This window comes from Bos javanicus, chromosome 15 (genome assembly GCF_032452875.1).
Source record: "Bos javanicus breed banteng chromosome 15, ARS-OSU_banteng_1.0, whole genome shotgun sequence".
Taxonomy (NCBI): domain Eukaryota; kingdom Metazoa; phylum Chordata; class Mammalia; order Artiodactyla; family Bovidae; genus Bos; species Bos javanicus.
In genome coordinates this window covers 22,086,904-22,114,517 of record NC_083882.1, presented here as the reverse complement: position 1 = coordinate 22,114,517, position 27,614 = coordinate 22,086,904, and the positions used below count along the sequence as shown (strand labels likewise).

General features: G+C 49.1%; 2 protein-coding genes across 8 annotated transcripts in view; one reads left to right on the top strand and one right to left on the bottom strand.

Annotated features, from left to right (window-relative positions):
- Positions 1–17,557, top strand: part of PPP2R1B (protein phosphatase 2 scaffold subunit Abeta) — a 35,380-nt gene extending 17,823 nt beyond the window's left edge. The window contains exons 12-17 of one of the 4 annotated variants that reach the window (XM_061440263.1): positions 1,882–2,036; positions 2,395–2,537; positions 2,930–3,021; positions 7,264–7,385; positions 16,474–16,554; positions 17,408–17,557. In XM_061440263.1, the coding sequence (XP_061296247.1) occupies positions 1,882–2,036; positions 2,395–2,537; positions 2,930–3,021; positions 7,264–7,385; positions 16,474–16,554; positions 17,408–17,515 (701 nt within the window). In that variant the 3' untranslated portion in view covers positions 17,516–17,557. Of the gene's footprint in view, positions 1–1,881; positions 2,037–2,394; positions 2,538–2,929; positions 3,022–3,426; positions 5,756–7,263; positions 7,386–16,453; positions 16,555–17,407 lie in introns of those variants that run through there. The other 3 variants (XM_061440265.1, XM_061440264.1, XM_061440266.1) reach the window with 3 other exon arrangements.
- The window catches only part of SIK2 (salt inducible kinase 2), a 129,866-nt gene continuing 116,712 nt past the window's right edge, over positions 14,461–27,614 (bottom strand). The window contains exons 10-15 of one of the 4 annotated variants that reach the window (XM_061440260.1): positions 24,790–25,018; positions 24,037–24,321; positions 23,740–23,903; positions 22,637–22,750; positions 21,645–21,736; positions 14,461–20,753 (exon numbers count right to left, since the gene is read on the bottom strand). In XM_061440260.1, coding sequence (XP_061296244.1) covers positions 20,183–20,753; positions 21,645–21,736; positions 22,637–22,750; positions 23,740–23,903; positions 24,037–24,321; positions 24,790–25,018 — 1,455 coding nt within the window. In that variant the 3' untranslated portion in view covers positions 14,461–20,182. Of the gene's footprint in view, positions 20,858–21,588; positions 21,737–22,636; positions 22,751–23,739; positions 23,904–24,036; positions 24,322–24,789; positions 25,019–27,614 lie in introns of all 4 variants that reach the window. The other 3 variants (XM_061440262.1, XM_061440261.1, XR_009741087.1) reach the window with 3 other exon arrangements.

Sequence of the window (27,614 nt, the reverse complement as noted above, 5' to 3'; positions counted from 1 at the left end):
GGAATTTAGAAGGGGAATTGATTTTTTATAGGAGGAAGGAAAAAGTACCAAAGTTAGTAATACACCACATATAGAGTGTGTTAGAAATTCAGAGGAACATTGCACATCAGCCAGACCTTGAGGGGAGAGGGAAGAAGGAGGGAGAGAGACAAAACAAGCAGAGAGGAGAGGCAGAACCGTGGAGTGGTTTGTTTGCATTCTTTTCACAGCAGAATTGAGAGGAGCCAAGAACATAGTAGGCGTCTGGCCAAGTGGAGTTGAGTGCAGTTAAGGTCTGGGTCAAGGCCGAGCTCTCGTCTCTGGTTACTCTGGCAATGAGATCGCTTCCCTATGGCAATGGCATTAGGATGAGAAGAATCTCAAGCAAATAAAAAAACAATGAGGGGAGAAGACACAGATGGGAAGAAGTTGGTGGGGGACAGTGTGCTCAAAACAAAGACTGTGCTGGTGAAGGGAGGGAGTTTTTGTTATGAGTGGAACAGGTGACTTGAGCGTGTTCCTTCGAGAGTGCTGCTGAATATCGATGGCAGGTTGCCTCTCCCACATGCTCTGGTCAGGTTGCATGTTGGTAATAATCTAGCCCCTTGTTAAAGTGTCTGGCCTGTGCTCACCAGCGGTGGCGCCCAAGAGGCTCTGGCCTGGGAAGAAGTGGCCGTTTCCTGGCTGGGAGCCGTACGTCAGCTGTCCGGGCTCAGAGCTGTGGCCTGGGTGCCTGTCACTCCCCAGCTGTCAGCCAGGAGCCTTGGGCGCACCTGGAGGGAGGGGTAGAAGAAGGAGTGGGTACTGACCTCTTCCCTGTTACCTAAGGCCAAATTTTGAGTGTATGGGACGTGTAAGATGAAGCGTTGCCACACCTGTCTTCGTTGGCTGCTGTATGTAGTAACTAGTTGTTGAGAAGATTGTGGCTCAGGCCTTTATTATCTAGATTTATGATGTCTTGGCTAAATGACCTTGTAGGGAATTACGAGATTAAAGCAGGCAGGTATATTCACAGAAGGCATTTGACGTGTTGCCTCAACAGAAACATTTTTAAGGGGAAAAAAGGCAAGTCAGTCTCAAGTTTTTATTTGCTGTTGTGTAGACGATGACAGTGGCCTCTGAATAGCCTCCTCGCTGTCGTTCTCTCAGCTGTTCTTGCTGCTGCTGGCATAATCTTGCTAAAATACCACATTGGTCATACGGCCACATCTTTGCTTTAAAAACCCGTCATTGGTTTCCTTACAGTCTAAATTTAGCTTTCATGAAGCCCGGTCTGGCTCCACCCTAACTGTTCAAACTTACAGTCTCACAGATTACAGTTTTTTCCTTTGTGTCCTGGGTAACTTTTTTGTCCTTTCTAGGAATTCCTCCCCTCTTCTCTCCACTTAGACACATCCTCCATAATTTTTAAGGCCCAGTGCAAGGCCTGTGTTTCCCACAGCCTTCCCAGACCTCCGTGTTCTCTGTCCTCTAAACTCCTACAGCCCTCAGGGTCTTTACTATTGCATGCTTTATTATAATGCGTCTTAGACCCCATAACTTCTCAGAACGCTTTATTTTTCACTTCTCTGCTTGAGTATGTGGTCTTTGGGGGCAAGTAACTTATGCATTCTTTCTGTGACACATGGCACATAGTTGGCAGGCGCTCATATTTGCTAATTAGTGATGCCTGTAATGAGCTCCTTACTTCCCTTTTCCTTGGACATCTGGAAACTGTAGTCAGACCACATCAGCATATTAGAAGTCATAGCTGAGCATGCTTGCCATTGCAGTCTGACTAAATTTGGAGTGTTTACAGAGTTTTACTTTTGGCCCACCTTTGACGATGGCGTAAGGAAAAGTAAACTAGATTACGCCCGTGATGTGAGCAGCACGACAATGTCTTCTTCACCTCTTCTGCAGTGTATGCCATCCGGGAAGCTGCCACCAATAACCTCATGAAACTCGTTCAGAAGTTTGGTACAGAGTGGGCACAAAATACCATCGTTCCCAAAGTGTTAGTAATGGCGAATGATCCTAATTACTTGCATAGAATGACCACTTTATTCTGCATTAATGTAAGTATTACATAGCTGTTTTGTTAAGCTCTGATGTTAAACCAGTTATTCAGGACTGTATTTCTGAATCCTGAATATGTTGTCCTCTGTTTGGACTATATTTCTTACTACTGATTAAGTTGGATATTTAGGAGATGAGAGAAAACCGTCAGTTTTTCAATTTGTGTTAAACTCTATAGTCAAGTCAGTTTTGAATTCTGGTCTAATTCTGGGATTCTGTTCTGCCTTGTATCTTTCATCACATACTCACACTAGAAACATTTTCCTGGTGGCCAGTTACTTTCTTATCTCTCTAGATTTGGGGATACTTTTTTTAAAAAAGGTGTCTTTTAATGTGCTGTCTTATTTCTTTTTCAAGGCACTGTCTGAAGCCTGTGGTCAGGAAATAACCACTAAGCAGATGCTGCCGATTGTATTGAAAATGGCAGGAGACCAAGTAGCAAATGTCCGTTTCAATGTGGCCAAATCTCTACAGAAAATTGGACCAATTCTAGATACCGAGTAAGATTTTTAATATTCTTTTTTAAAAAGTAGATTTAAATTTTCACCCCATGTAGGCAGAAATAGCTATAATTAGATTTGGTGATTTTCACATCACCTAAGATGTGGGTTAGGTTAAAGACAATAATAAAGTAATTGAACAACCAATTTTGAGGGTGTCTGCTCTTTTATATTTAAGCTCTATACATGTGTAGACCATTGTCCAAAGGTAATTCTGCAGAGACTTAGAGAAATTATTTGGTACTTGTCAAGTTAATATTATAGGTGTTTTAAAATACTAAAAAAATTTTAAACTGTGAAAATTACCATAGAGTATAATATATATTACATACCATAAAGCATTTCTCTGGCTCAGAAGACTGCCTTTCACAAATGATGCTGTTGGATTTTAGTGCTTTGCAGGAGGAGGTTAAGCCGGTACTACAGAAGCTAGGCCAAGATGAAGACATGGATGTCAAGTATTTTGCACAGGAAGCCATAAGTGGTATGTCTGTTTCTGCCTTCCAGCTTTGGCTTGGGCTCACAGGATGTGAGTGGTGTTAAGTGGGCCAGGCGATGAGCACCTGGGCATGGGAGGGGGTGAGCTCCTGAAACACCGTCTCCTCTTTGAGTAGAACCTTCTTGGCCCACCACCAGGCAGGCCATTTTCTCAATTCCATATCTAAGGGCTGGGTAGGGAAATAATTCTTACTGGTAAGAACAGTGTTTTGTTTGGATTTGAATCAGTTTTTAAAGTTTAACTTTGGATTAGCCTGACAGTAAGGAAGCTGACCACTGTGAGAAGCTATTAGTCTTGCACTTCGGGATCATTGTTGCTGCGCTGAATATTCGCGTACATAGTTCATGTACTTTCTGTACCACTAACTTCATTTTGTTTGGAATTTTCTAGTGCTTGCACTGGCATAACGAGGAACGAGGGGAAAGACTTTACTAAATTCTTATCACAGACTTCTAGTCAATGTGTTCTTGAACTGGGTGGAGAGAAAAAAAATGGAAAACCTTCAAGACCTCATCCGAGCAAATGGCAGCAACTTACAAGAAATCAAATTTCAGTGACTTGATTCTTTCTAAAGATGAAATGGCATTGTTTTTCACTTGTCTTCCTTGTTGGGATAATTTAAACTGTTCTTATTGTTTGTGACCAATTTCTGATACTTGGCACAGTCATTTCTTGACTGTTTCCTAATGATTTATTTAGTACTGTCTGGGCTCCTGCATCGTCATTGTTTAATCAGGTCCCAGCCTGTTTAATAGTCCACCAAGCCTGGACGGGTTTTGGACCCAGACATGGAACAGAGTGACTCTTTGGATGTTTACATGTATCTGTGTGTCTCCATTCCAAAGTTAAATGTACATGGTTTAGAATAACTTATTTTATAAGCACTCCACTTGGGAGACACACTGAGATTCAACTGTAGTGAAAGCCATATTCTCCTGGATAATGATGGTCCGTGTCAGTGCCTCACGCGAAGGAGGAATGTGGATGCTCAGGGTTCATGTGTTCATCGTTTTGGTTTTTATTTGCTCGATTGTGGCTGTAATCATGTCATCCAGAAACCTGAAATGCAGATACATCTTGCTCCTAATGTGTCGTGTTGAAACCTAACTCCATTTCTGCAGCTCCCCACTGTGACTGCGTTCAAAAATACTCCTCTTTCTCCCTGCTGAGATGCTTAAAATTTAGTGCCCCTGAGTAAGCAGTGGTTCCACGGTATGATTGTAGACTGCAGTTGCATCTCTAATGAGTAAAGGAACCAGTGGGACAGCACGGAGGATTTCCTGCTCCTTACCTGGTTCTGCTTCCAGCTGTGTGGACGTTTGGTTTTTGCTATTGCACAGTAATAGCTTTCCAAACGGAAGGTTCAGTATTTGTTTGGTATGGGTGATGCTGGAATCTTATCATTTGAAATGTTATTCTACTTTTACAGTAAAACCTCATTAATTCCTCCTGGAATTGATAATGACTTAAAGCTGAAGGGTTTGCTGAAGCAAATTAGTTGTATGTAAGGAAGCCTGATGTTTCTGAACTACTTAAACGCTCTTTAAAAAGCACCCTTTTCCCACTTGATATGCCTAGTTTCTAATCACTCTCATCAATTATATTAAAATACCGGCCACACCTTTATTTAGATACATTGAATTTGCTCTTTATACCTGATAGATATACACACATATTTAATGGAGGATTTAAGTATTTTTTCTTTTAAATTTATGAACAATTTTCACCTAATCAAACTTGCCTTGCACTAATGACTTTTTAATTAATGAGGTTTTATTGTAGCTTATTTTTCTCTCAGTGCATCTTGCTGAGTCTGAGTCTTGCTGTAGTCTGCTTGTTTCCATTTTGGTTTTCAAGTAGTTTCTTTCATTTATAGTCTCTTAAAGCCAGTGAGCCCTGTTGTGTTTTGTGAAGACACAGAGACTTCTAGGAAGCTTTGTACATTAAACCATTTCAGAAAACCAAGTTTGACCAAATACTTTAAAGTTTGTCTTACCTTAGAAAAGCGGAACATTTAAAATCAAAATTATCTGAGTGCATTTCAAACTGCCAAACTAGTTTATAGTAATTTTCTATTTTATTACTTCTGGGCTAAGGATTAAATATTTTCTTAGGCAAAAAAATCTTTTCTTTCCCTGAAGAAATCATTAATTATTATGCTGTAAACAATGTTTGTTTCATGGTTCTTTTTGTTTTTCTTTATTACCTGCAGTTAATGCTCATCTTCATTGAATTTCATATTTGAGAGACTGTTGTCTTGATTGAAACGAATTTACACAACCATGGCTTTCCTCTGGTTTGTGGACAGACTCTTCACTGGCCTTGTGGCCCTGCTGGGGAGCACTGTGCATTGACCTCCACCCTTAGATGTGGCAGAGGGGAGACTGTGACCCTTTCTTTCTCAGGCTTGGGGCAGGGAGCTCAGCAGGGCCCTGTGTTTTTGGGTCACCCTGTAGGGACTTCATTGTTTCTTCTGACTTCAACAATAGGGATCCATTTTGTTATTCTTCAGAGGAACTGTTCTTTGGCCCATAACTTGTCCTTTTGTCCATGTATTAGTTTTCTTGCCTTAATTTCACAGGAATGTAAGCTCCAGGAGCTCTGTAAGGGCTGGGGTTTTTGTTTTGTCTTCTGCTGTATCTGTACCACCAGCATCTGGGTCAGTGTCTGGTGTACATAGTAGGTGCTCAATAAAAATGTGTTCAGTGAATTTCCAAAACCTGTCTTCTGTTGTGTTGTGTGTGTGGAACAAGTCAGCCAAGGTACCAGACTATTCTCATTCTCCTGTTGACACAATAAAAGAATTCCACTGCTCTTATGTGGCCCTTCCCCAGTCCCCAATCTTAGGCAGCAGTTGTATTTGGATTGTACAGCGCCTGGAATAAACGCCGCCATAGATACCCATCTTAGGCAGTTTACAGCAGTTGTTTGATTAGAAAAGTGAAGCAGAGACATGTATACAGTGTTATGCCAATAAAAGTCTTATCAGGAGTGGAATTCATCTTAGTGTTGTGGGGTTTAACTTTCACAGGTTTAAGAGACAAGATCTTGTTTCTCTGTCTATGCTGTCGTGAAGATACGAACCTGAAGTGCATTTGGTTTCGTAAGCATAAACAGGTTAATGTATGGTTTCCAGCGTGACTGTTTCCAGTCATGTTGGCGCCCTCAGGTCACAGAAATCCCGCGGCTTGGCCACTATGATTCTAGGCCCTGGGGGTCTTTGCTGGACAGCACGTCCTGAATCAACAGAGACGGCAGCCTGACCTTTGAGCGGTCTTCTCCAAGCGGCCAAGATACTGCATGGACCTCCAGGGGAATCAGACATATCATTCCTGACCCAGTGGTTGGGCTGTGGTAACGCTGGCTTGTTGGCAGTGTTGTTAATCGCTGCGTTGTCATGGAGTTAAAAATCTGGTTCTTCCCTGAGGAAATCACACTGGTCCCGTTGCCCTGGGGATGGCAGGGCAGAGTGGCCCAGCAAGTTGGGTGCTTGTCTCTCGCCTTTCACTTAAATTCCTCTGACGCTTGTTTTCCTTCCTGGCCTTCTGGTCTTAAAGCCTCCTTTCTAAGCACTGCCTGGTTACAGACTGGAGGGGGAAGGAGCGGTCACCTTGTTCTCTCTAGTTAACAATGAAGAGATTGTGGTCTGATGTTATGTAATTGCTTCTCTGGGATTCTCTCATACTCCTGTTTTCCATCCAGCTCCATGCTCTTCTTTCCCGTTCACTCACATGTCTCCAGTCTTTTTTTGTACCTAGAATAGTCTTAACTATTCCCCATTTGCCTCCATGAGCCTGCTTTTCCCAGGAAATTACATAATGTTCAGTTGAGATGGAAATCTTTCTGGAGGATGAAGAGATTTTAATTACTCATTGGGCAGAAAAGCCAAGTCATTTCTTTCTTCAGCGTTGTTGTCTTAAATTGATGTCAATTTTGCAAGGAGCCAAGTCTCTCCTGTCTGGCTGAGCTTCTGTAGGCTGTCAGTGACCCAGAGGTGGGGGAGCACCCGGCTGGCACCCTAGGCCCAGTAGGGTGGCTCTTCCCATGGCCCTTGAGGAAAAAGCACCTTCAGTCAGGTGCGGGGGTGGACCAGCTCCGTGCCCGAAGGCCTGTGTGCATCCCCATCGCAGGGCTGGCGCACCTGAGGGCCGTGGCGAGGAGGCGCAGGGGAGCTCCTGGGGACGCGGCCTGGCGGGGTCTGTTACCGTCTGCTGTCTGTGTCTCTAGCGATGGCCCAAAGGCTGAGGAAGCTAGATTTTCCTGTGAAGGACAGTGAAGAGCCCAGCGCCCCTGGGCCTGACAAGAACCACTTCCTGAGACCCAGAGAGCCTGGAGAGGACACGGGGAAGGTAAGTGCCCTCACGCCACGGGCCCGGGCCCCTCCGTCGCCTGGGCTGAGGTGTGTGGGTGGAGGGCAGCCAGCGCAGCCTGGGGCTGCTGCCAGAGGTGGCGAAGCCAGAGCTTTGAGCTCTCTCCCTGAGAGGACGGCGGAGTTCCGGGGACCAGGGGAGTCTGTTTTTATATATGTTACGTATATTTCTTGACCATTCTGGGAATGCCTTCTGAAGGGTGGGGTGGGCTTGCCAGCACCCTGCCACCCTGCCCCCAACGCAGAGGAGAGAGGTGGTTGGTAAAGAGTTGCTTATTGAAGCAGGCTGTTTCTACATACCTCCCAGAAGAGACTGTTCTTACTTGCTACAATTCATCTCAGGTAGTCACTTCCATTCAAGGAAAAAACCATTTACCATTTTACTGGGTAATAGTCTGAATGTTTTACTAGGCACCACCCCCCCTGCCCCCCCCCGCCCCCCTGCTCCTTGACACCACTCTGAAGGACATGTGCCAAGTTCAAGTTCAGCAAAGTTGGTGCCAGCCAGTGCCCTGGGGCTGTTTGTGCGGAGGGTGACGTATGACTTACAGACTCCTTCAGAGAAGCAGCACAGTGGGGCTGGCTGCCATGTGCTGATGTCAGGCTGCGTTTAGTTTATCTGGAAGATAATGGTATTTTTGTACCCACTCCAGTGCGTTTGCTTGGTGACAGTTCTAACATCAAAACGTTTGTCTTACAAATCTTCATGCCCTTTCCTTCATGTTTTGTGAACTGCGGCCATGAGAATCTTTTGCTCTGGCCCAGGCCCTGAGCTACAACCTCATCTTTGAACGTTCTCCCCTTCCTGCCGTGTGCACCGCTCTCCCAGGGCCAGCGGCTCAGCTCTCCCTGCAGTGGCTGCCCCGACCCGGAGGCAGGGCTGAGGTGACAGTACCCTCAGCTGCAGCAGCCTTTGGTCCTTGCCTCTGTTTCACTGAACTTGGCCTCAGGGAAACTACCACGTCTGAATAACAGTTTCACATTTTTAAGCCTAAGCCACAGACTTCCTTGAGAAGGAGTTATATTTTCCTACACATTCAGGGTCCACTGACTATGCCATTAAACACATGGTTTGCCTGTGATCTGCTCGTGGACTAGTTGAGGCGACCCCTCTGTGGCAGACTTGCCAGGTCTGGAGGCGGCCCCTGATGGCCACAAGCTGGGGAAACAGCATTTGCTGCCATGTCCTGAACCCTGAAACTTGGTAACTGCAGACAGCTTGTCAGGCTCCCAGCAAAATCTCCCTTCGTCCTCGCAGCAGCCCTGTGTGGTGGGTGCTGGTGGCTCTGTTTCTCGGGTAGAGAACCTCCCCCCAACCCTGTCCTGTCTACTGGGTGTCTTTTCCAGCACTGGAGGCCCAGCTGTGCTCTGCTTCTGAGGCTCCAAATCAGTCAGCCCGGTAAAACCCCCTGTCCTGACTCAGGGAGCCTTCCCTGAGTCTGTCTCACTGAAGGAAATGGACTCCGGGTGAGATGGAAAGGGAATTGGCTGTTGCCAGGCAGAGCCCTGTGTGTCAGGGGCCAGCAGCCAAGTGAGTGATCCAGGAAGTCATCCAGTTGCAAACCAGAAATTGTTCTTAACCCCTCACTCACTGTCAGTGGCACGTAGCAGATTGGCCCATCTGCCCCCGGCGGGGTCGGGGTGAGCCCCGGCTACTGAGAGCCCTGGGAACTGCCTCCAGTGTCCACTGGCCTCTGGGCCCTGCGGGAACCGTTTCACAACCCGGGGCTTGGCCTGCCTCTTGACCCAAGACAGGATGGCCCCGTGGGACGAGGGCCAGTTCCTGCGCTGACGGGTGCCTGTTTGGGGCCTCCCAGACTGGCCCCTGGTGGCTGCTCTCTGCTGACAGAGCTGCCGACGGGCCTCTGTCAGGCGAGGGTTAACAGAGGATTTGTTTATTGAATCGCGAAGTAGCTGTCACATGATTTTAATCAAAACACCATTTCCCTGACAACAGTGATGTCAGTCTTGTTATTGCAGGAAGGAGCAGCTGTGAGGGACAGTCAGGCTCCACGCTGAGCCCAGGTTCAGAGACTCAGATCAAGTGAAGCATCATCTGTAGAGGTCGCAGGCATGGCCCCCCTGAACCTGCTGTCGTGCTCTCTCTGACTCGACAGCCTGTGCTGTGCAGACGCTGGCCAGAGCCCGGCCACCCTGTCTCCACTGACATTGCCCCTTCTGCACCCATTCTTCCTTCCACCCTTTTTTTTTCCTTCTGGTTTTTCCAGTTCTCCTTATTTGCCCCAAGCTCAGCGTGTCATTCATTTGGGCCCCTAGGATCTCTGACCCCTGCCTCTGGCACCTGTCTCCCCTCTGTGTTTTAAACCAGCAGTTCTTGCCAGCTTGAGGTGGGGCCCTCCTGCTGCTCGGGAATCTTGGCTCCTTTGGAGCTTGCTTCCTGGAGGAGAGGGACAGCTTGTCCTGTCTTTTTCTCTCCCGAGAGCAGGTTGGGGGGCCTGGGTGCTGCCTGAGGGTCTCCAGGGCAGTTCTGAGGAGCTCGGCTGAGGACGTCTAAAGGGAAGGAGCTCCTCAAGGAAGGGCCAACCTTAGGGTAGGAGGTTGGTTTTCTTGAGCCCAGAATGATGAGAGAAGGCCTGCATCCAATCTGGAGATCAGGGCCCAGGGAGGGGGGCAGCAGACCACTGCCACAGAGCAGTGTCCTCAGGGCCTGCCGCCTCTCCACACCTCTCTCAGGGGTGGGGACTGAGCAGCCGTCTCTGCAGAGAAAGACTGTGGGCCCTCCAGCCCTCCTGTATCCAGAAGCTCAGTCTTAAAAATTGGAGACGGAGGAGAAAAGCCTTCTAGGTGGGATATGGATTCTCACAGCTGTTCTTTTATCTGTGGTACCCATGCTTAGAATTCATCACTGAAAGGAGAAATCCTAGGCGAAGTTCTTGGTTCTTTGTATTTTTTTTTTTAGTTTGTTTAGATATTTTTGGCTGTGCTGGGTCTTGGTTGCTGCACGAGCTTTTCTCCAGTTGCGACGAGTGGAGGTTACTTTTCGTTGCGGTGCACAGGCACCTCATTGCCGTGGCTTCCCTTGTGAGGCACGGCTTCTGGGGCCTGTGGGCTCAGTAGTCGCGGCTCCTGGGCTCTAGAGCACAGGCTCAACAAGTTGTGAGGCCCGGCTTAGTTGCTCCACAGCACGTGGGATCTTCCCAGACCAGGGATCAAGCCCACGTCTCCTGCATTGGCAGGCAGATTATTTACCCCTGAGCCACCAGGGAAGTCCTGTTCGGAATAGGGCACCTTAAATCTGTGACAAGATTTCATTGGCACCAAACAACTATTTTCTATGTTGAGTGCTGGGATGATCAGGAGTTAAATGGAAACAAGAGGTAGAAGTGACAAGCCATTGAAGGGATCTGGGAGTCTTCTGAGTGCTTCCTTGTTGGAGGGCAGGGCTAGGCCAGGCTGCACTTGAACCCCCCAGTAAAGCGGTTGTTGAGTCAGCTCATCTGTGTTTAGGAGTCACCGTTGGGATAATGAGCCTTTGCAGTGATTTGCCCAGGTTAGCAGTAGGGCTGGGAATAGTTCCAGGGGCCAAGGACCCAGCCAGGGGAACTTTGCTGCTTCCCAAGCTGTCCCTGGCAGAGAATGGATAGATTCCACCTGACTGGAGGGTCTTAGTGGCCAAGTGACCGCTCCAGGGAGTGGGCAGGGAGGCTGGACCCCGTTCTCCCACACTTGCTCCTGGATGGGCCCTTCTTGCCCAGCCCTTTTGTCCCTGAAGTCTCCTCCAGCTTCTTGGCTGGCGCAGGGGCCTGCTGAACATCGGGGCTTCTCTAGTGACCAGGGGACAGTTCTAGTAGGCCCCAAACTGGAACCTGAGCCGCCGGCTGGTCTGTGAACTCGGGGTCCCACAGTGGGGCGTGCTTCAGGGAGAGCCCTGGGGGGCTTTCCCTCAGTTCAGTTGCATCCCACCCCCGCCCCCCAACTGTGGGTGATCCCAGTGTGGTGACGCGCTTCCTCCTCAGGGTCAGGGCTCCCAGTCAGGCCCCCTTTTGGTATCTCAGGCCCCGTTTGTTCCCTCATCTCTGGGGCGTGAAGAGAAAGACTGAGTCAGAAGCTTTCAGAGCCTGCCCAACAGGGAGGCCGACAACATCTCCCTCTGAGAGGCCGGATCCCCGACACCTCTTTCTTGGGGCCCAGACTCCCTGAGCTCTCCGCACCACCAGCTCGCAGGGCTGCGGCTGCAGCGGGGCGTCCACCCCTCCTGGGCAATGCCCTCTCCTGCACCCGGGTTCCTCACTCAGCAGCTCAGCCCGGCACCGGCTTCTCCTGGGCTGCAGACCAGCTCTGAGTCAGCGCACCTAGGAAAGTCCCCTGGAAATTTACACAAAGGGAGCTTTCAGTGTTCCCTCAGGGTATTTGCAACTGTCAGTCCAGAGGAGCTCAGCTGGGCCAGCGGACTGGCATACCTGGGGCAGAAAGGCGTATCAGTTGAGCGGCTGGAGGCACGCGCCAGCTTCGCGCTCTGCTGACCTGGCTTTGGGGCATGGCCTCGGTTGTCTGCCACTGATGTCTGAGGTGACATCCCCCTCGCTTCAGTCGGGACCCACATCTTTCTCCCAAGGGACCCTCCAAAGGATGAGCCATGAACAATATCCTATCCCTCCAGAGCTGCTCCACCCTGTCATTTCATTTTTTAAAAGATTCTTACTGGAGTGTAGAGGACTTCCGTGTAGCTCAAATGGTGAAGAATCTACCTGCAATGCAGGAGACCCGGGTTCAATCCCTGGCTCGGAAAGCTTCTCTGGAGAAGGGAATGGCAGTCCACTCCAGAATTCTTGCCCGGAGAATCCCATGGACAGAAGAGCCTGGAGGGGTACAGTCCATGGGGTCACAGAGAGTCAGACACGACTGAACGTTACGTGCCAGACACGCCCGTTGATTTGCAATGTTGTGTTAGTTCCACGTGTTCTGTCATTTCTGTGAAGTGGTATCACTGGGACCAAATGAAAAGGGCAGAGTGGCTGCCGCCTGTGCAGGTGACACGTGTCTTGTAGCGATGTAGTACCCAGAGTTCAGTGCACAAAGCCTAGAACTTCCTCCCGTGGTGTCCTGGGGCTGCTGGCAGAGCAGGGGGCACTCTTGCTTTCAGGATCCACCCAGGGAGGGGTGGGAACACTCAGAAGCTTGAGTCCTGCTGCTGCTGAGTCGCTTCGTCGACTCTTTGTGACCCCGTGGACTGCAGCCCGCCAGGCTCCTCTGTCCGTGGGATTCTCTAGGCAAGAATACTGGAGTGGGTTGCCATTTCCTCCTCCAGGGGATCTTCTTGACCCAGGAGTTGAACCCAGGTCTCCCGCACTGCAGGCAGATTCTTTACCACTGAGCCACTACCAGGAGGGTAACTGAAGAGTGTTAGGGGTTGCAGACAGAGATGCTAGTGCTCTAAGTCGGGGGTTAGAAACCCCTCTGGCCCCACAAACGGGCCTCGGTGGGTCCGGGAAGCAACTCCTCTCCTGAAATTGTCTGTCTCAAGTTGTGTATATGTATGTTTGCTTGTTGCTCAGAAGAGGATCCAGAGCCTTTTATCAGCATGTCAGAGGCATCTGTGAAACCTGTTTAAGAACTAGTGGAGTAGAAAAGAATAGGTGGTCAACAGAACCCTGGGTGGGACCCTGACTGGCCGTGATGGAGGGGGACTCTAGTGAGGAGCACTGCAGATGCTGCCTTGCTTTGGAGGTGGGAGCACTCTTGACAAGCTTTAGACCCCAGAGGTCCGGTGTCTGGAGCTCAGGGTGCCCTTGCCCCTTGCACTGAGCTTCTGGCTCATCAAGGCCACAGAACCAAGATTCTGCTTGTGAAGGTCAAGGGCTTGACTGGGGGCTAGAGTTCCGGCCAGTCTCTGCTGGCAGGGCTGTTATTTTTGCCTGTACCCTGGACACTGGAGTTGTTTTTGGCAACACAAAATCAAGAGGATGGAGAAATTTGGTGGGAAAGGGTAAAGTTTGCAAAACATTGTTGCTGAAATTGAGTGCTTTCCTTCAGAAAAAGAAAAAAAAAAAAAGCAGTTGAAACAGTGTTACTGAATTCTTGGGTAGCCAGACAGAGATTAAGAGCCATTTGGGAGCAGGACTGAGTTGCCTGTAGGTGGTGCTGGGACAGCAGGGTGGTCGGTGGGCAGGCTCTGCTCTCTTTCGCCCTTGGCTGTCTCCTCCAGGTGCCGCCCTCCCCCACCCCCCACCAGGGCCAGTGGGTGACCCCTCAGTTTGGGAGCTGTCTCAGTGCTGTAGCATGACTCAACTGGAATGGTCTGAGTGAAACCAAATCTTAAATTTGCTGCCAGAAAGTAGCATTTTTTTTCCCTCTGCTTTTAATTTGGCCAGACCTCACGCAAGTGGGATCTTAGTTTCCTGACCAAGGATCAACCCTGTGCCCCCTACATGGAGTCTTAACCACTGAACGGCCAGGGAAATCCCCAGAAAGTGGGATTTAATACTGCCCTTTCACTTGGGGTCCAGCACTGAAACAAGTGCCGAGTGAGTGAGAGTGCCCCAAATGCCTCAGCAAATGGGTTCTCCAGCTCCCGTGGGCACTGAGCTGGTTCCTATCGGGAGGGGGACCATAGCCTGTGTGTGTGTCTGGTCCCATGGGCAGGGGGGCCGTAGTGTATGTGTTCTGCAGAGAGGTGCCATCCTGAGTAAGTGCCAGTGTCCCCTTGCCCTGCAGCTTGCTTGTCCCGGGGCGGGGGGAGCCCGAGCTCCCCCTCCCGCTGCAGAGACCCTCGCCTGGCTCCCTCTCTGCGTCCATCAGTGAGTGCCGGTGGCAACATCGCCCCCCCTGCACCCCAACCCGTGTGCAGACTGCAGTCGGCTGTGCTCTGGCCAGCGTTCTCCAGCACTACCGTGTGCTTGGGTGACTTCAGAGCAAGGTATTATTTACCCTGCTGACGTCAATGAGAACATATTATCCACTGTCCTTCTCTGCAGCCTGAAATGAGCACCAGAGCTCAGGGAACACAGCCACCATCCATACTTTTCAAAATTCCACCCAAGGCCTGACGAGGGAATCGCTCTGCTTCACCCGCCTGCCATTCAGATCACCTGGGCTCTTAGAAAACAAGTTGTTTTTATTTTAATTCAAGAGGGTTGGAAAGGTAGAAACAGTACATTTTCCTTGCAGAAAATTACCCCATTTAAATTACGTTTGATACAAAGATCATTTATTAAACTGTATTTTAAGCAATTTTCTAACATTGAGTGACAGGTTACATTTTGATTTTTTTCACATTGGAGCTATTATGATTTGCACTCAAAATACCAAAGCTATTGAACTCACCATTTTTTCTTAGTAATTAAAAAAAAAAGCACACAGAAAAAATAACTACAATTAGATTAATTTTATCAAAAGTAACTCTTTCACAAAACCAAACATCCAGCAAAGACCACCCTCCTCCCTTCAGAAATAAGCAAATAATTTTGCCCTTTCTACAAAGTGCAAATATCTCTATCACTTTTGTTTTCTAAATTGCAACCCCAAAGAGAAGCAAACCTCCTTTCTCTGTGGTTCTTTTGCCTTCAGAGATTTTGGTGGAGGCAGATTTCTTTTGCCATCAATAGTGGGATGATATCACCACATGAATTTCCTTGACTGAGCAAATCTTGAACAGATAAGCATCTCACAGCCCCTAGCAAGGCCCAGTTATCTGTATTTGCTAATGTAACATTATTCCAATCTGGGGTCACATTTTTCCAGGATGTTATTTTGTACTTCTATTTTTAAAGCTTCTCCCTACCCACCCACTTTGCCTCTGAAGACAGAAGTATTCAAAGTATGTTATTTTTTTAACTCTATGGGCCTTCACTGTAAATATGCTCCACCCCCCTCCTCAGGACTGTACTGAGCTCCTGATTCTTTTCTAAGCAGGACCCTTTCTTGGGGTTGAGTCTGTTCGTCTGCAATGGTGGCTAAAGCTGTGCAATTGGACCCCTTGGCATCAAGAAAGGGTGTGTCCTATTACCAGCTTCTGCAGGAAATTATTTTATTTTGGGAGATGGAGAAACGAGGCATCTCTGACATGAGCCTGAGCATCTGCAGTTAACTGGACACTGAAAGACGGCTCCTGTGGGCTCTCCGTCTCCCTGGGCCTTGCTCATGCATGGCTGTTAACTGGAGGGCAGCCCTTCCACCAAAGCCAGGCAGCAGTCGATTGGGAATAAGGTTTCAGGGACAATGTCACATTTATTCAGTGCTTAACCAACATGGGGCTTTGCTTATATAGCTGTTTACTCGTGAGATGCCTCAACTGCTACTGAGGAGGGAAGAGCGTCCCAAGAGCCTCCCTCAGCTCCTCTACTCCTGAGCTCTGTGGCTTGGACGTCAGTCTTCACAGAGCTTTGGTTTCCTCAGCCGTAAAAAATGAGGACTAACTGCTCAACTAATTTCATAGTACTGCTGTGAGGAATTAGCAGAGATCACTTGTGAAAGTGCTGGGTAAATCAATGAACAGATAGAAGCTACTGCTCCTTTTCGACAGATGAGCTGAGTGCCTGGCAGGAACCAGCAAACCTACCCTGACTGTGGGCAGTGCTGCTGCGTCTTTCTCAATCTCTGCAACAGCAGGTGCACGACTCTGCCCAATGTGTTGAAATCTGCATATGAGATGTGGGCAAGATGGCGGTATAACTAGGGCAGCTGTGAGTCTTCTGGAATCAGCCAGGCCACCTTCATGGGGAGGAGCAGTGAAACAAAGATGGGAGGGGCACTGTGAGGCCAGGGTCTCGGGGTCCAGGGTCTGGGGGGTGCTGGGGAAGGCCAGCCTGGGTCCCCTCACGCCTTCCAGGGGCCACGGGCTGACAGCGCTCCGTCATCAGCCTCCTCCCTGGGACCACAGGCCAGGGACCGCCGCACTACCAAACCTGTTAGAAGGGATATGCGGATTTGTTAAATTCTTTTGGTCCCAGTTTAGAAAGAGGCAGATGACACCGTTCTTGTCTTCCACACATCACTCTGAAGACAAGTTCTAGAAAAACTTCCAGAAGCAATAAAATGATCAAAGATCCCTGTCTGTACAGTGACTCCAACTTACTACCTGTTCTCCAGGTTTTACCTTTGATTTCTAGGCACAAAGAGACCGAGTGGCTCGCGTGGCTTCCGAGGAGGCAGTAGAAGCAGACCAGTTTAGGGGTCCAGGTGCAGCCAAGGTCAGCCCCGAACAGACTCCGCCACTGCTCACGGGACCAATGTTGTCAAAAGACCCTACGTATTGTCTCAAAGGAGAACAAATGTGAAAAATTAGCTGGAGTGAGATTTCTCTTAAGCCAACTCAAGTGTGACTCCTCATACAGGCTTTTAAATGTGATTGTGGCTAGAAAATTCTGACCCCAACACAGAACCCAGTATTAACCTGGGGCTTGACTGCGGCTGGGAGGACCCTGCCAGGGAAAGCATTCACCTCCTCACGTCCACACGTGGTAACTGCTCGCACCTGAGCAGGGCCTCTTTTTGACCACTACGCACTTGGACCCCTGACCGGCCAGAGCCAAGGCGGCTGCTTTTTACCTCCCTTTCGTATCTGGTTGGCCAGCCAGTCACGCTTCAGCTGTGATCACACCCTTCTTCCCAACTCTGGTAATTAGGCAGAATTCATTTCTCTAAGACCCACCCTTTCAGGCAGAGAGGAAACGGCCAGTGCCGCCACGAGAGGGCGCCACTCCCTCCCCGGCAGGGCGCGGGCCCCCCGTCCCTCAGCGGCTCCCGCCAGCCCCAGCAGACTGGCTCAGGCACAGCTCCGACGCTGAGGGCGAAGGGGACGCCGACTGTCTGTCCTTGGAGGTCTGACGCGGGGAGGGAGGAGCCCTTCAGCTCCGTCTCCTCGTCCTCCTTGACGGGCCCCTCATGTGGAGACTGGAGGATGGCTGGCGTGGAGAACCTTCCTCCTCCTCCTCTGTTCCCAAGGCGGCAGCAAGGTGGCGGGGAGGATGGGGCGTCCGTCGCCGTTTCGGGAGGGCCCTCCACCCGCGCCTGCTGTGCTAACGTGCTCTGTTTGCCTTACAGGGACCCGCATATCAGCTGCACGTAAATACTAGAGACACATTTCCCCAATTGGACACTGCAGAAATAGTGCTTTTTCTCCCAAAGTATAGACTAATATCCCGGATTTAAAAGAGAAAGCATAAACGAAAATAAAGTACCACACATATTGCACTTTTTGCTGAATGAAGTTTTTACCTCACGTTCGTCTCACCAGTGTCTTCAGAGGAGCCTGGTTTACAAGAGGGTGATGCTGCTAATGGTTATCATACAGTAGTGTACACACACTGGTGTGAGACAGACTGCAAAGGCGTCGTTTCAGAGTACCTCTCTTATAAAAAGAGTAGTACAAGCCTTCTTAGTGTTACTTTAGTATTTGTGAAGAGAAAACAGCTTGGAGGCTCACACAGGTCACTAGTCAGGGGACAGAGCAAAGGAGATAGTCAGATGGGGGTGGGAAAATGCCTGACTGAACAACAGAACCAGCCTCCTCTCACCAGCTTACATTTCAGAGAATACAGATCGTTATGGAATTTATTGATTTCTGCTTGAAATAAATGAGAAAAGCAAACAGGAGCTTACAACACAGTCCAGCAGGACGGGTCATGCTCCTTGCCCGCGGTCTGCGGTCTGAACAGACCCGGGCACTGCTGGGTGCTCCCCAGAGCCTACCTCTGGGGCCGTGACACTCCCAGAGCCTCTGCTGCCTCATCCGTCAGCCCAGTGGTCCTGCCGGAGCACCCAGCTTTCCTGGGCTCAGCGGCTCATGGCCTGGTCTGCAACTCTGCCATCCTAGGGACTCTGAAATGAGAGGCCCCCGTCTTCAATCCGGAAGGCATTTAATTTCATAAATATTATAGCACTTCTGTAGAACATTTTGGGAAAACATCCTTCAGTCTAAACAAATCAAGCTTGTTTTACAACTGGCTTATTTTGCAAAAACTTAGAACAGATTAGAGATCTTAATGAAAGGATCTCTTAGACGATGTTGCCTATTTCACAAAATCATCCATCTTAAGCATGAGGAGGAATAAACAATTCGTAGAAGGAGCCTACTTCCTTCTTGGGTTTCTGCTGCGTCTTATCCAATCACAAAAACAAGTCCTCCAAACCGCCCTCCCGTGCTCACACCGAGTCCAGCCCCGAGCAGAGTGCCTGCGGAGCGTCACCAGCACTGAACCCCTAGACCCTGCACGCTTCTCCTCGCCTGCCCTGGACACACACTACAGAGGAAAGGCACCTTAAGGGTGTTTTCTAGATGCAGCATCAGTGTAGTATCTCTCTTCTCTGTGCTTTAAGGGAGATGCTTTGTGCTTACGCGTTCATCTGCTCACAGGACAAGCCATTCTAAGGGACAGAGATGAGAGTCTTTGTACATAATACTGAATTTGTATCACTTGGATCTTACGGTCCCAATGACAGATTACTCATTATTTCTAGGTTACACAGTCAACTAGCTGTGGCATCTTTTTCACGTACTCTGAAGACTGAATTGTAAGGGTTCAGTTGTACGAGTAATATATGTTTGGCAGATGAATCTGTTCAAATGGTTAACACATCTGTGGTCTTCTGAATATTGCTGTAATACTTGAACATTTCATTACACGTCAAAACTCTAAGGAAATTAAGGATGTGATTCCCACATGGTGGAAAACAAATTCTGAAGTGACTTTGGATTTAGCGTTGACGTAAATGGAAAACTGTTGGTTTCTACAGAAAAGAAATTGTTAAAGCGTGATCTGGGGGAGGGGAAAGGCACAGCACTACCACTTCACATGGGAGATAAAGTTCATTTTTCCTCGTCCTTAAAATTTCTAAGCCCTATATGAAACTGTCCAAATATACAAAGCTCAATAAACAACTAGCAACACCTAGTGTAAAGTCAAAGTAGTTATTACATTTTTAAAAGAGACACGAGGTTCCCTACAGACCAACTGCCCCAAACCGGAAGTCTCCACAGAAGACCGTGCGGGAAGAGCCCGTCTTCCCCGGCCCGGGGCTGCTGCTCTCGACCGATTCTTGATTTCCCGCCCCTGGTCTCCACTGCCGCGTGTCTCTCGGTTCCACAGGTGACATCTTTGGGAGCTCTCAGGACACTCTGACACTCTGGAACCCAGGGACCTTCCAAGGAGGTGTGTCACCCACGCTCAGACGGAGGTGGCCGCCGGTCTCAGGGGTCAGTGCCCGCTGTTCCGAAGTGGACCCTGAAACAGAGCTCAGGCTCTACCGTTTTGAGTGGTCTCGGGAACACCATGCATCAGCAGCTCAGAACTTAACGATTCAGCGACAAAATACAACTTTATTTCCTGTGCATCAGTTTCAATATGTATTCTTGTTTTGCCTTTGAGGAACATGCTGTTGCTTGTTTCAGTGAAAAATATATTGCCTTTTTTTTTTTTTTTTGCCTGCATATAATGGCACATATTTTTTTTCCTGCTTTCACCGAGGTTTCCCTTGATGAACTGATGTAGTTCTGTGTAAAACCTAGGTCTGGATGTTTTTTTCTTATTAAACTTTTGTTGGTGCCTCCAGAGCTGAGAGCTCGGTCCACTTGACCTAAGGGCATGAGCTGCCGCCGACAACCACGTTCCAGCACTTGCCACAGAAAACCACGGTGGGACAGAGCCAGCAGGAGGCGACACCTGGCTGGCCGGCCCTCCAATTCCAGTTGGGTGACTTGACTTCTTCCCCATTAGGGAGAGGGCGGGAAAACGAGCTTTCAAGTTTAAAAGGCTGGAATGAAAATAGAAAGACAACACTCTTTTCACCCAACCCGCCTCACTTCCTGTGAAGCTGAGGTTAATTTACCAGGACGTAGCCGCTGTGCTGTGGGTCCACGGCTTCCAGCATTTCACAATCAAAGAGTCCGGGGAACTCGGAGAGCGTCAGAGGATCGTAGCCGGAGGGGGCCTCCTGTAGTCCTGAGCTCCTGGGACAGTCCGGCCCGTCCATGCTACTCTGCGGGGTTCCATCCGCGGGGTACTGACCGGGAGTGGGGTGCTCGGGCTCCGGGGTGGCCGCGCCCGGCAGCTCACAAGTCTGATAGAACTGTAAGGGGGCCGGGGCACCCCCCGACGGTGGCGGCGGGGGCGGCGGGGCCCCGCGGGCCCCCGGCGAGGCGGGCAGCGGCTGCAGCCGCATCTCGGGGTATGGGCTGAGGAAGGGGCTGAACGGCATGTGCTCGGAAGCCGGCTCCAGGACGGGGCTCAGGGGCTGGGTCAGGCTGAAAGGCGGCGGCGGCTGGGAGGGCTGCGGCGGCGTCTCCTGGTGGGGAAGGGGCTGTGGGTACGAGCTCTCTGCTATCTGCATCTGATTAAAATATGCCTGCAGCTGGGACTGTTTCTGGAGGAAGAGCCGCTTCTGCTGGAGTCTAAGTTGGCAATACCAAAAGAAAGAAGTTTAGGTCTTCTTCAGTGACGGCAATTCTAACGTAAATCCAGTATCAGTCATTAGCGTCCGTCCTCCCACTTCTCTCTTTCCCAAGGCAAGAAAAAAACAAAAAAACAAAAAACGGGGGTAGGAACCAGTCATGTTTGGTTTCTTAAACCCTGTCTTATTTTTTGTCCCTCAATTCTGGCTCATCCCTCCGTGCTCAAGTGAACACAGTGAATTCCTTTTCTCTAAGACCCTTGGGTTTTTCCTCCCTTTGAAGCAAGGGGCTCACTCCCCATCGTCGGGTTCTGAGGCGGGGGTGGGCCTCTGGAGGACCATGGATTAGGGGATGTCTACCTTGCTTAGCTGGTAAAGAATCCGCCTGCAATCTGGGAGACCTGGGTTCGATCCCTGGGTTGGGGAGATCCCCTGGAGAAGGGAATGACAACCCACTCCAGTACTCTGGCCTGGAGAATTGCATGGACTGTATAGTCCATGGGGTCGCAAAGAGTCGGACACGACTGAGAGACTTTTACTTTCACCTTGGCTGAGATGCTTCTACTAGGGAGGCCGAACAGCACCTATTACTACAAGGGAGGCTGGAAGCCTCCTTTCCAGTAAAACCCACTTAAACTGCATTAGCCCCCAGGTCCTGAATGCTTAGGCTTATTCACAGACCAGAGGGGAAACACCAGGAGAAAATGAAAACAAAGCAGGCTTAGGGCTGCTCTTCTCTGACAGGCCTATATTCCACGGACAGTGGAACATCCGAATTAGCATATGGAAACCTGTTGTCCTGGTACAGGGAAATTTTAGAGGGAAGGACAACGCACCCAGCTGAAGTCCGCCACAAAGAAAGGGACCTCTCCGGCCGACCACCGTCTCTCACCTATGTTCTTGCAGCTGCTGTTCCAGGCTCCGTGGCGGTTCTTTGCAATAAAGCTGACAGGTGTTCTGGGCTTTTGACAGAAGGCTGGGCTTCTAGAAGAGCAGAAAAAATACAAGCATGACATGTTGTCATCTAGGACACAGTCATCAGCCTGTACTTCTGCCTGGAGGATGAAGCCACGTGAGTCCTCCAGAAGCTGCAGGCTGCAGGGACTGACGCTTGCTCGCTGAGAGCACGGGAGAGCCTGGGAGAGCATTGCGTCAGCAGGCCTGGGTGGTCTCAGTTCCAACCTACTTTACTTTCCTGTCTCTAAAGTCCTCCAGGACCAGGAGGTTCATGGAGACTAAGAACAATGAGAAAAGTGGAGTTAAGTCTCTAGCAAAGGCACCTACTGAATGAGCAAATGATTCATTCTTTGTGGGATCTAATATTTTCAAGCACCAACAGAGAGCTTATGGTACCTTTTTGCTAAGTATTAAGAGGCATAAGGGCTTCCTGGGTGGCACTAGCAGTAAAGAAACTGCCTGCCAATGCAGGAGAGACGTCAGAGATCCAGGTTCGATCCCTGGATCAGGAAGATCCCCTGGAGGAGGGCATGGCAACCCTCTCCAACATTCTTGCCTGGAGAATCCCATGGACAGAGGATTCTGGTGGTCCAGGGTCACAATGAGTCGTGACTGAAACGACGTAGCATGCACGTAAGAGGTGTAAAACAGAAGCAAAGAAGCCAGAGTTCCCTTCCCTGCTGCTCAGTGGCAGTACCCTTTCCAGGGGTCTGAGGACAAGCCTTTTTCTGCTGCCAAGATAGAGCATAAGGCTAAGTTTGAACATGTTTCTAGAAACTACAAATGCAGAGTCAGACCTGCTTGCCTATAAAGGAATTAAGCAGCTACCCAAAATAAATACCAAGCAAAATAGGTTCCTGCTGTGCAGAGAGGCAGAGTGGGGATGATCACGGTGAGCCGGAGCGACAAGGGGGAGGAGGATCCCACCTGGAGTCGGTGCTGCAGGTACTGGGCCTCCAGGCTGTGGTGCTGGGAGAGCTGCGGGTGTGCGCTGCCCCCGGGGAGCGCAGACACGCTCTTCTGCTGTGGAGGCGCTTCCTCCTGGGGAGCGAGGGGGGGGGACACACTTTCAGTTTCCCACGTGGGAGAAAGTTTCAAATCTGAGTGAAAGCACCTTGGCAAATGTCCAAGGGGAACTCCAGCTCTGTTAAGACTTAATCCTCAAGGTTTTTATGTAACCAGTAGGCTGAGGGTCAATCACTTTGCAGAAGAGGAATATGGGCTTCCCCAGATGGCTTAGTGGGGAAGAATCCACTGGCCGATGCAGGAAATGTAGGTTTAGTCCCTGGGTCGGGAAGATCCCCTGGAGGAGAAGTGGCAACCCACTCCAGTGTTCTTGCCTGGAGAATCCCATGGACAGAGCAGCCTGGTGGGCTACAGTCCACGGGGTCGCAGAGTCAGACCCGACTGAGCGACTGAACAACAGGATGAATGCATGCTGTTTACCCGCAGTAAACGATGACCGAGTCAGGACAGGAGCAAAGGCCCCTGCCATCACCAGCAGTTTATTCCCTTCATGTGGCCATCAAACGCACTAATATTTTTGATGTACTGAACATGGGCTCACATAAAATGAATTACATAAACAGCCATATTTTTTTGTACTTTTAGCACAAATAACTCACAATATTTAATGAAGTGATATCACATCAAAAATAAATGTCAATAAGCTTCTCATTTATGTTATTACTGGTAATCTCTGTGTGTGTGTGTGCGTGTGAACGTGCATGGTGGAGGGAGGGAGTTCCAGGGAGACTAAGAGGGAATCCATATAGAATCTGTGCGATGAACTGAGCAGAGCATGAGTGTCTAGGCTTCCATGTGGTACTGACCACCTGGGCCAGTGGGGGTGGGCCTACCCAGCTTGTCAGGCAGACAACAGCTACCCAGAAAGCTTTCAGGCTGCAGGCTTTCCAAAAGGACGTGTCTGCTCCAGGAGGAGGAAATCTTGGGAATGAAATGACACACCTTTAGGACAGACTCATGCCTCGTTCTCACACAGCCATGGGGGCAGGGCCCAGAGCACCCACCTGCGGGCAACTGCTGGCCAGGTCCTGGAGCTGAGCGGCGGGAGAGGCCAGGCTGGGGTCTGCCTCTGAGCCCATCTGCTCATAAAGCAGCTGCACTTTGTTCAACTCTAGGATTCCTTTGGTTCTAGCCAGATTCTGAAGGTGTTGTCTAAATGCTACAATTCCTGAAAGAAAGAAGAGTGGCCAAATGGTTTAAATAAGACACAAGGCCTTTCAAGTGAGCACAGGTATGAAGCCAACATGGCAAGGGACCCCATGGAGTCCCACAGAAGCGCCCAGGGCCAGCGGAGAGCGCACCTTGGGTGAGGGAGGTGTCCGACGCCCGGCGGCCCTCTCTGAAGCTCACTGGAGACCTATTGTGGGCCTCGCGCTTCTGGGCGCTCAGGGCCTGCATGGCGGGGTTGGCAGGTCTCAGGCTCACGAAGGGAGATGTCATGCGCGGTGAGGGCGGGTTGGCTAACATCATGTCCTTGAGGGAAGGGTTGTCCTCAAGAAAGTGCAGGTCCCTCTGAACAGACCCCATATCATACTCAGAGTCCACACTGTCAAGGGAGGGATTGTCACTCATGGAGAAAATTTTCCCTTGAAGAGAAAAAAACAAAACAAAACACCAAGATCACCACCAATACACAGCATCTTCTTGGAACATGGAATACAAAGCATGCATGGCTACCATGTCTTCCACCTCCAACCAAAATGTTATTTCAAAACTTTTTTACATGTCAACTGAATCTTGTGTGGGAAAACACTTCCAGAATTTGGGACTGTACAATCTTTGCCATTCCAGAAGAGCCAGAGTCCTTGATGCGCTACGTAGCTCTCGGATGAGTCCCAGGAGTTGGGTGTGGGGCTAGGGGGCAGCTCACAGACATTCCAGTTTAATCTCTGTGAGTTGCTGAGCAGGCCTAATCTCAACTCCTGCTGAATGCTGTCCACAAAGGAACAGGACACAAACCACATTCCAGGAACTGGCTGGTATCACTACTATCTCTTGCAGCAGACAACACAGGATGCTGCAGAGACTCCCTCGGTGCTTACTAGAAATCATACCTGAACCAGGCACCACGACCAGCTGATTGGTCACTTCCGACAGCGTGTGCCGCCTCTGCCCGCCGCGTGTGGACTGGAAGGCGTCAAAGGCCTGACTGGGGTCTTCCTCGGCTTCGCCTTCGGTCTCCAGCCCTTCATCGATGGAGGTCTCCATCATGTTGCTCGGCAGGGACTGGCACCCCTTCCTCGCCAGGATGGGAGGCACAGGGTCCAGGAGACAGCCGTTTACCTACATGTCAGGGGCAGAGGGACGCGAGAGGAAGCATCAGTTGCTGCGACATTTGAAAAATCCGCAAAGGCAAAAATGTCAAGAGACCTGCGGCCAATCAGAAATTAAGTAAAATATTAAAAATGTCCATATTTGTTACCAATGCCAACTGTGTAGACTAGAAGTTATGGCAAGTCCACTGCAGCACTAAGAGACACAAGCCTGCTATGTCCCAAACTGGCGCTGCCTCCCAGGTTTCTCTGAGTCATCATTATTACAATAAACAATTTTTTTTAGTGGTTTCCAGATGAGTAGGGCATATTAGCTTGAAGCCTACCAGTTATTATTTTTAAGAAGGGAAATGAAGAGGGGGAAGATGAGATTAAAAAACATTCTACTGCATGGCTCATCGCTAAGAAAAGAGGAGTCATCAGCATTCTTCTAATTTCCAACCACAAAACATACAGGAAGGCTCCAGATATTTATGTTCAGAATCTAAGTACCTGCACATTTGATTTAGTCTTCACCTGGGTCTATGGACCCCAGGAATGGAAAAAAGAATTCTTTAAAGATGTACATAACACAAAAAGGAGTGAAAAAAAAAAAAAATCCAAATGGCAACTGGCCAAGCCTTCCATTATAGAATAACAAATGACTCACAGGCCTGGAATTCCAGCAGAGGTTAACGAGCACCAAGGCTCTGAATTCTCTTTCCTCCAGCAATATACTGGGTATCCACGCTTCCTACCCCAAGGGGAAGAGCTCAGCACAGCTCCTGAGTGAGAACTCTGCCCGCCTCTGCAGTTGCCAAGCAAACCACCTCGAGGCGGGCAGGAACGCACACAAAGGGGAGTTGTGGTTTCAGTTCTGGCTGTAAAAGCCCCAGTGAGGAGACAATTATTTACCTCATTACCTTAACCATTCCCCTGTGGACACCAATCCAGCTTTCTCCTGTGAATAGCTGCTCAGGAGCAGCCAGGCGCGACTGCGCTCCCAGCAGCACTTTCACCTGGAATACACCCGCGAGAGCTATTGTTTCCTCTGGAAGCAGGAGAGGCTCATGTATGTGAGAGGGGACGTGGAATTGACTGTGCCAGATGCAGGCAACTTTCCTCTTATGGCAACCACTCGGGAGGCGCTGTGAGGCCCTTTATTTGGAGAGGGAGATGGGTGACTCAGATGGTTGTTTGCTTGGGGGAAGGGACAGTTATTCCATAAAAAACTGTTCTGGGGCTGGAGCCATTACTAGGATAAGGCGGCTAATGCACTACAAGGTTTTAAAGTGACAAGTGGTCGTTCAAAGTGAAGGATGACAGATGCTCTTTCCTAGACCGAGACAGATCATGGCACTAGGAAACAACAGCTCTGAATGCTGGCCAGCAGCAATCAGGCCCGCCTTCCCCCTTCCCCAGACGAGTGTTTCCTTTTCAGGACAGGACTTCAAAATACAGTGTGAGTGGAAGGTACATTTTCCAATAAAGTGCTTTTGCCTTTCCTTAAACTCCATCAATCACTTCACTCTGCTAAGAGACCTCACATGCAGTAGGTAGCCTACACGTAGGAGTCAGACCCTCAGAAACTCCACCCCTAACTAATAACACCCCTGAGCTTACCACAAATACAAGATTCTAGTACAGGAGATTGGTAGACTGTTACAGACTGAATGTTTGGATCTCCCCTTAATTTACCCCCTAACTGGGGTTAAGGGAAGCCCTAACCCCAGGGTGACTGTATTTGGAGATGGAGTCTCTAGAGAAATGTAATTAAATCAGGTCTTAAGAGTGGGGCCCTGATCTGGTAGGATTAGTGTCCTTACACAAAGTGACCCTAGAAAACTCTTTCTATATATATGAGAGCATAGAGGAAAGGCCATGGAAGGACATGAGAAGGCAGTCCTCTACCAGTCAGGAAGAGCCCTTACCAGAAATCACCACAACCTTGATCCTGAACTTCCAGCCTCCAACAACTATTACGAAAATAATCTGTTGTCTAAGCCACCCAGCTTGTGGCATTTTGCATGGCAGCCTGTGCTAACACAGCAGACTAATGCGTAGTATAGCCAGTGAGTCTGGAGGCTGGAACATGCCTTATTTAATTCATATCTTAAGTGCCTGGCAAGTTTGTCATATATTGAAGAGGATTAAACCTCAGCTCTTATTAGGCAAGTTGCTTAACTTCTATAAAGCTCATTTTTTTCCCACTTGTAAAATGAGAGTAAAGTTTTCCAGGAGGGATAACTAAAACATTGTATATATTATCATCATTTCTTGACTGAAGCTAATACTTTATAACAATAAAATTGTTTAAAGCATGAGAATAAAGCAACCTTTTCTTTTGAAGCATTTTTACCCTCTTGAGGCAAATTAAAATAAACAAATAACCAGGTAAGGAAGGAAAGAACTGGATAACCCCAATTCTGGAAATTTATCCTCAGGAAAGAACTGGATAACCCCAATTCTGGAAATTTATCCTCAGGAAATAATCAAAGCTAGTCAAAAATTTAGACACAGGGATATTCATATCCCTGAAGCATATATAAGGCAGCAAAAAAAAAAAAAAATTAAAGTACTTGGTGTTTAAAAATAGGGGAGTAGTTAAATATGGGTACATCTAATAT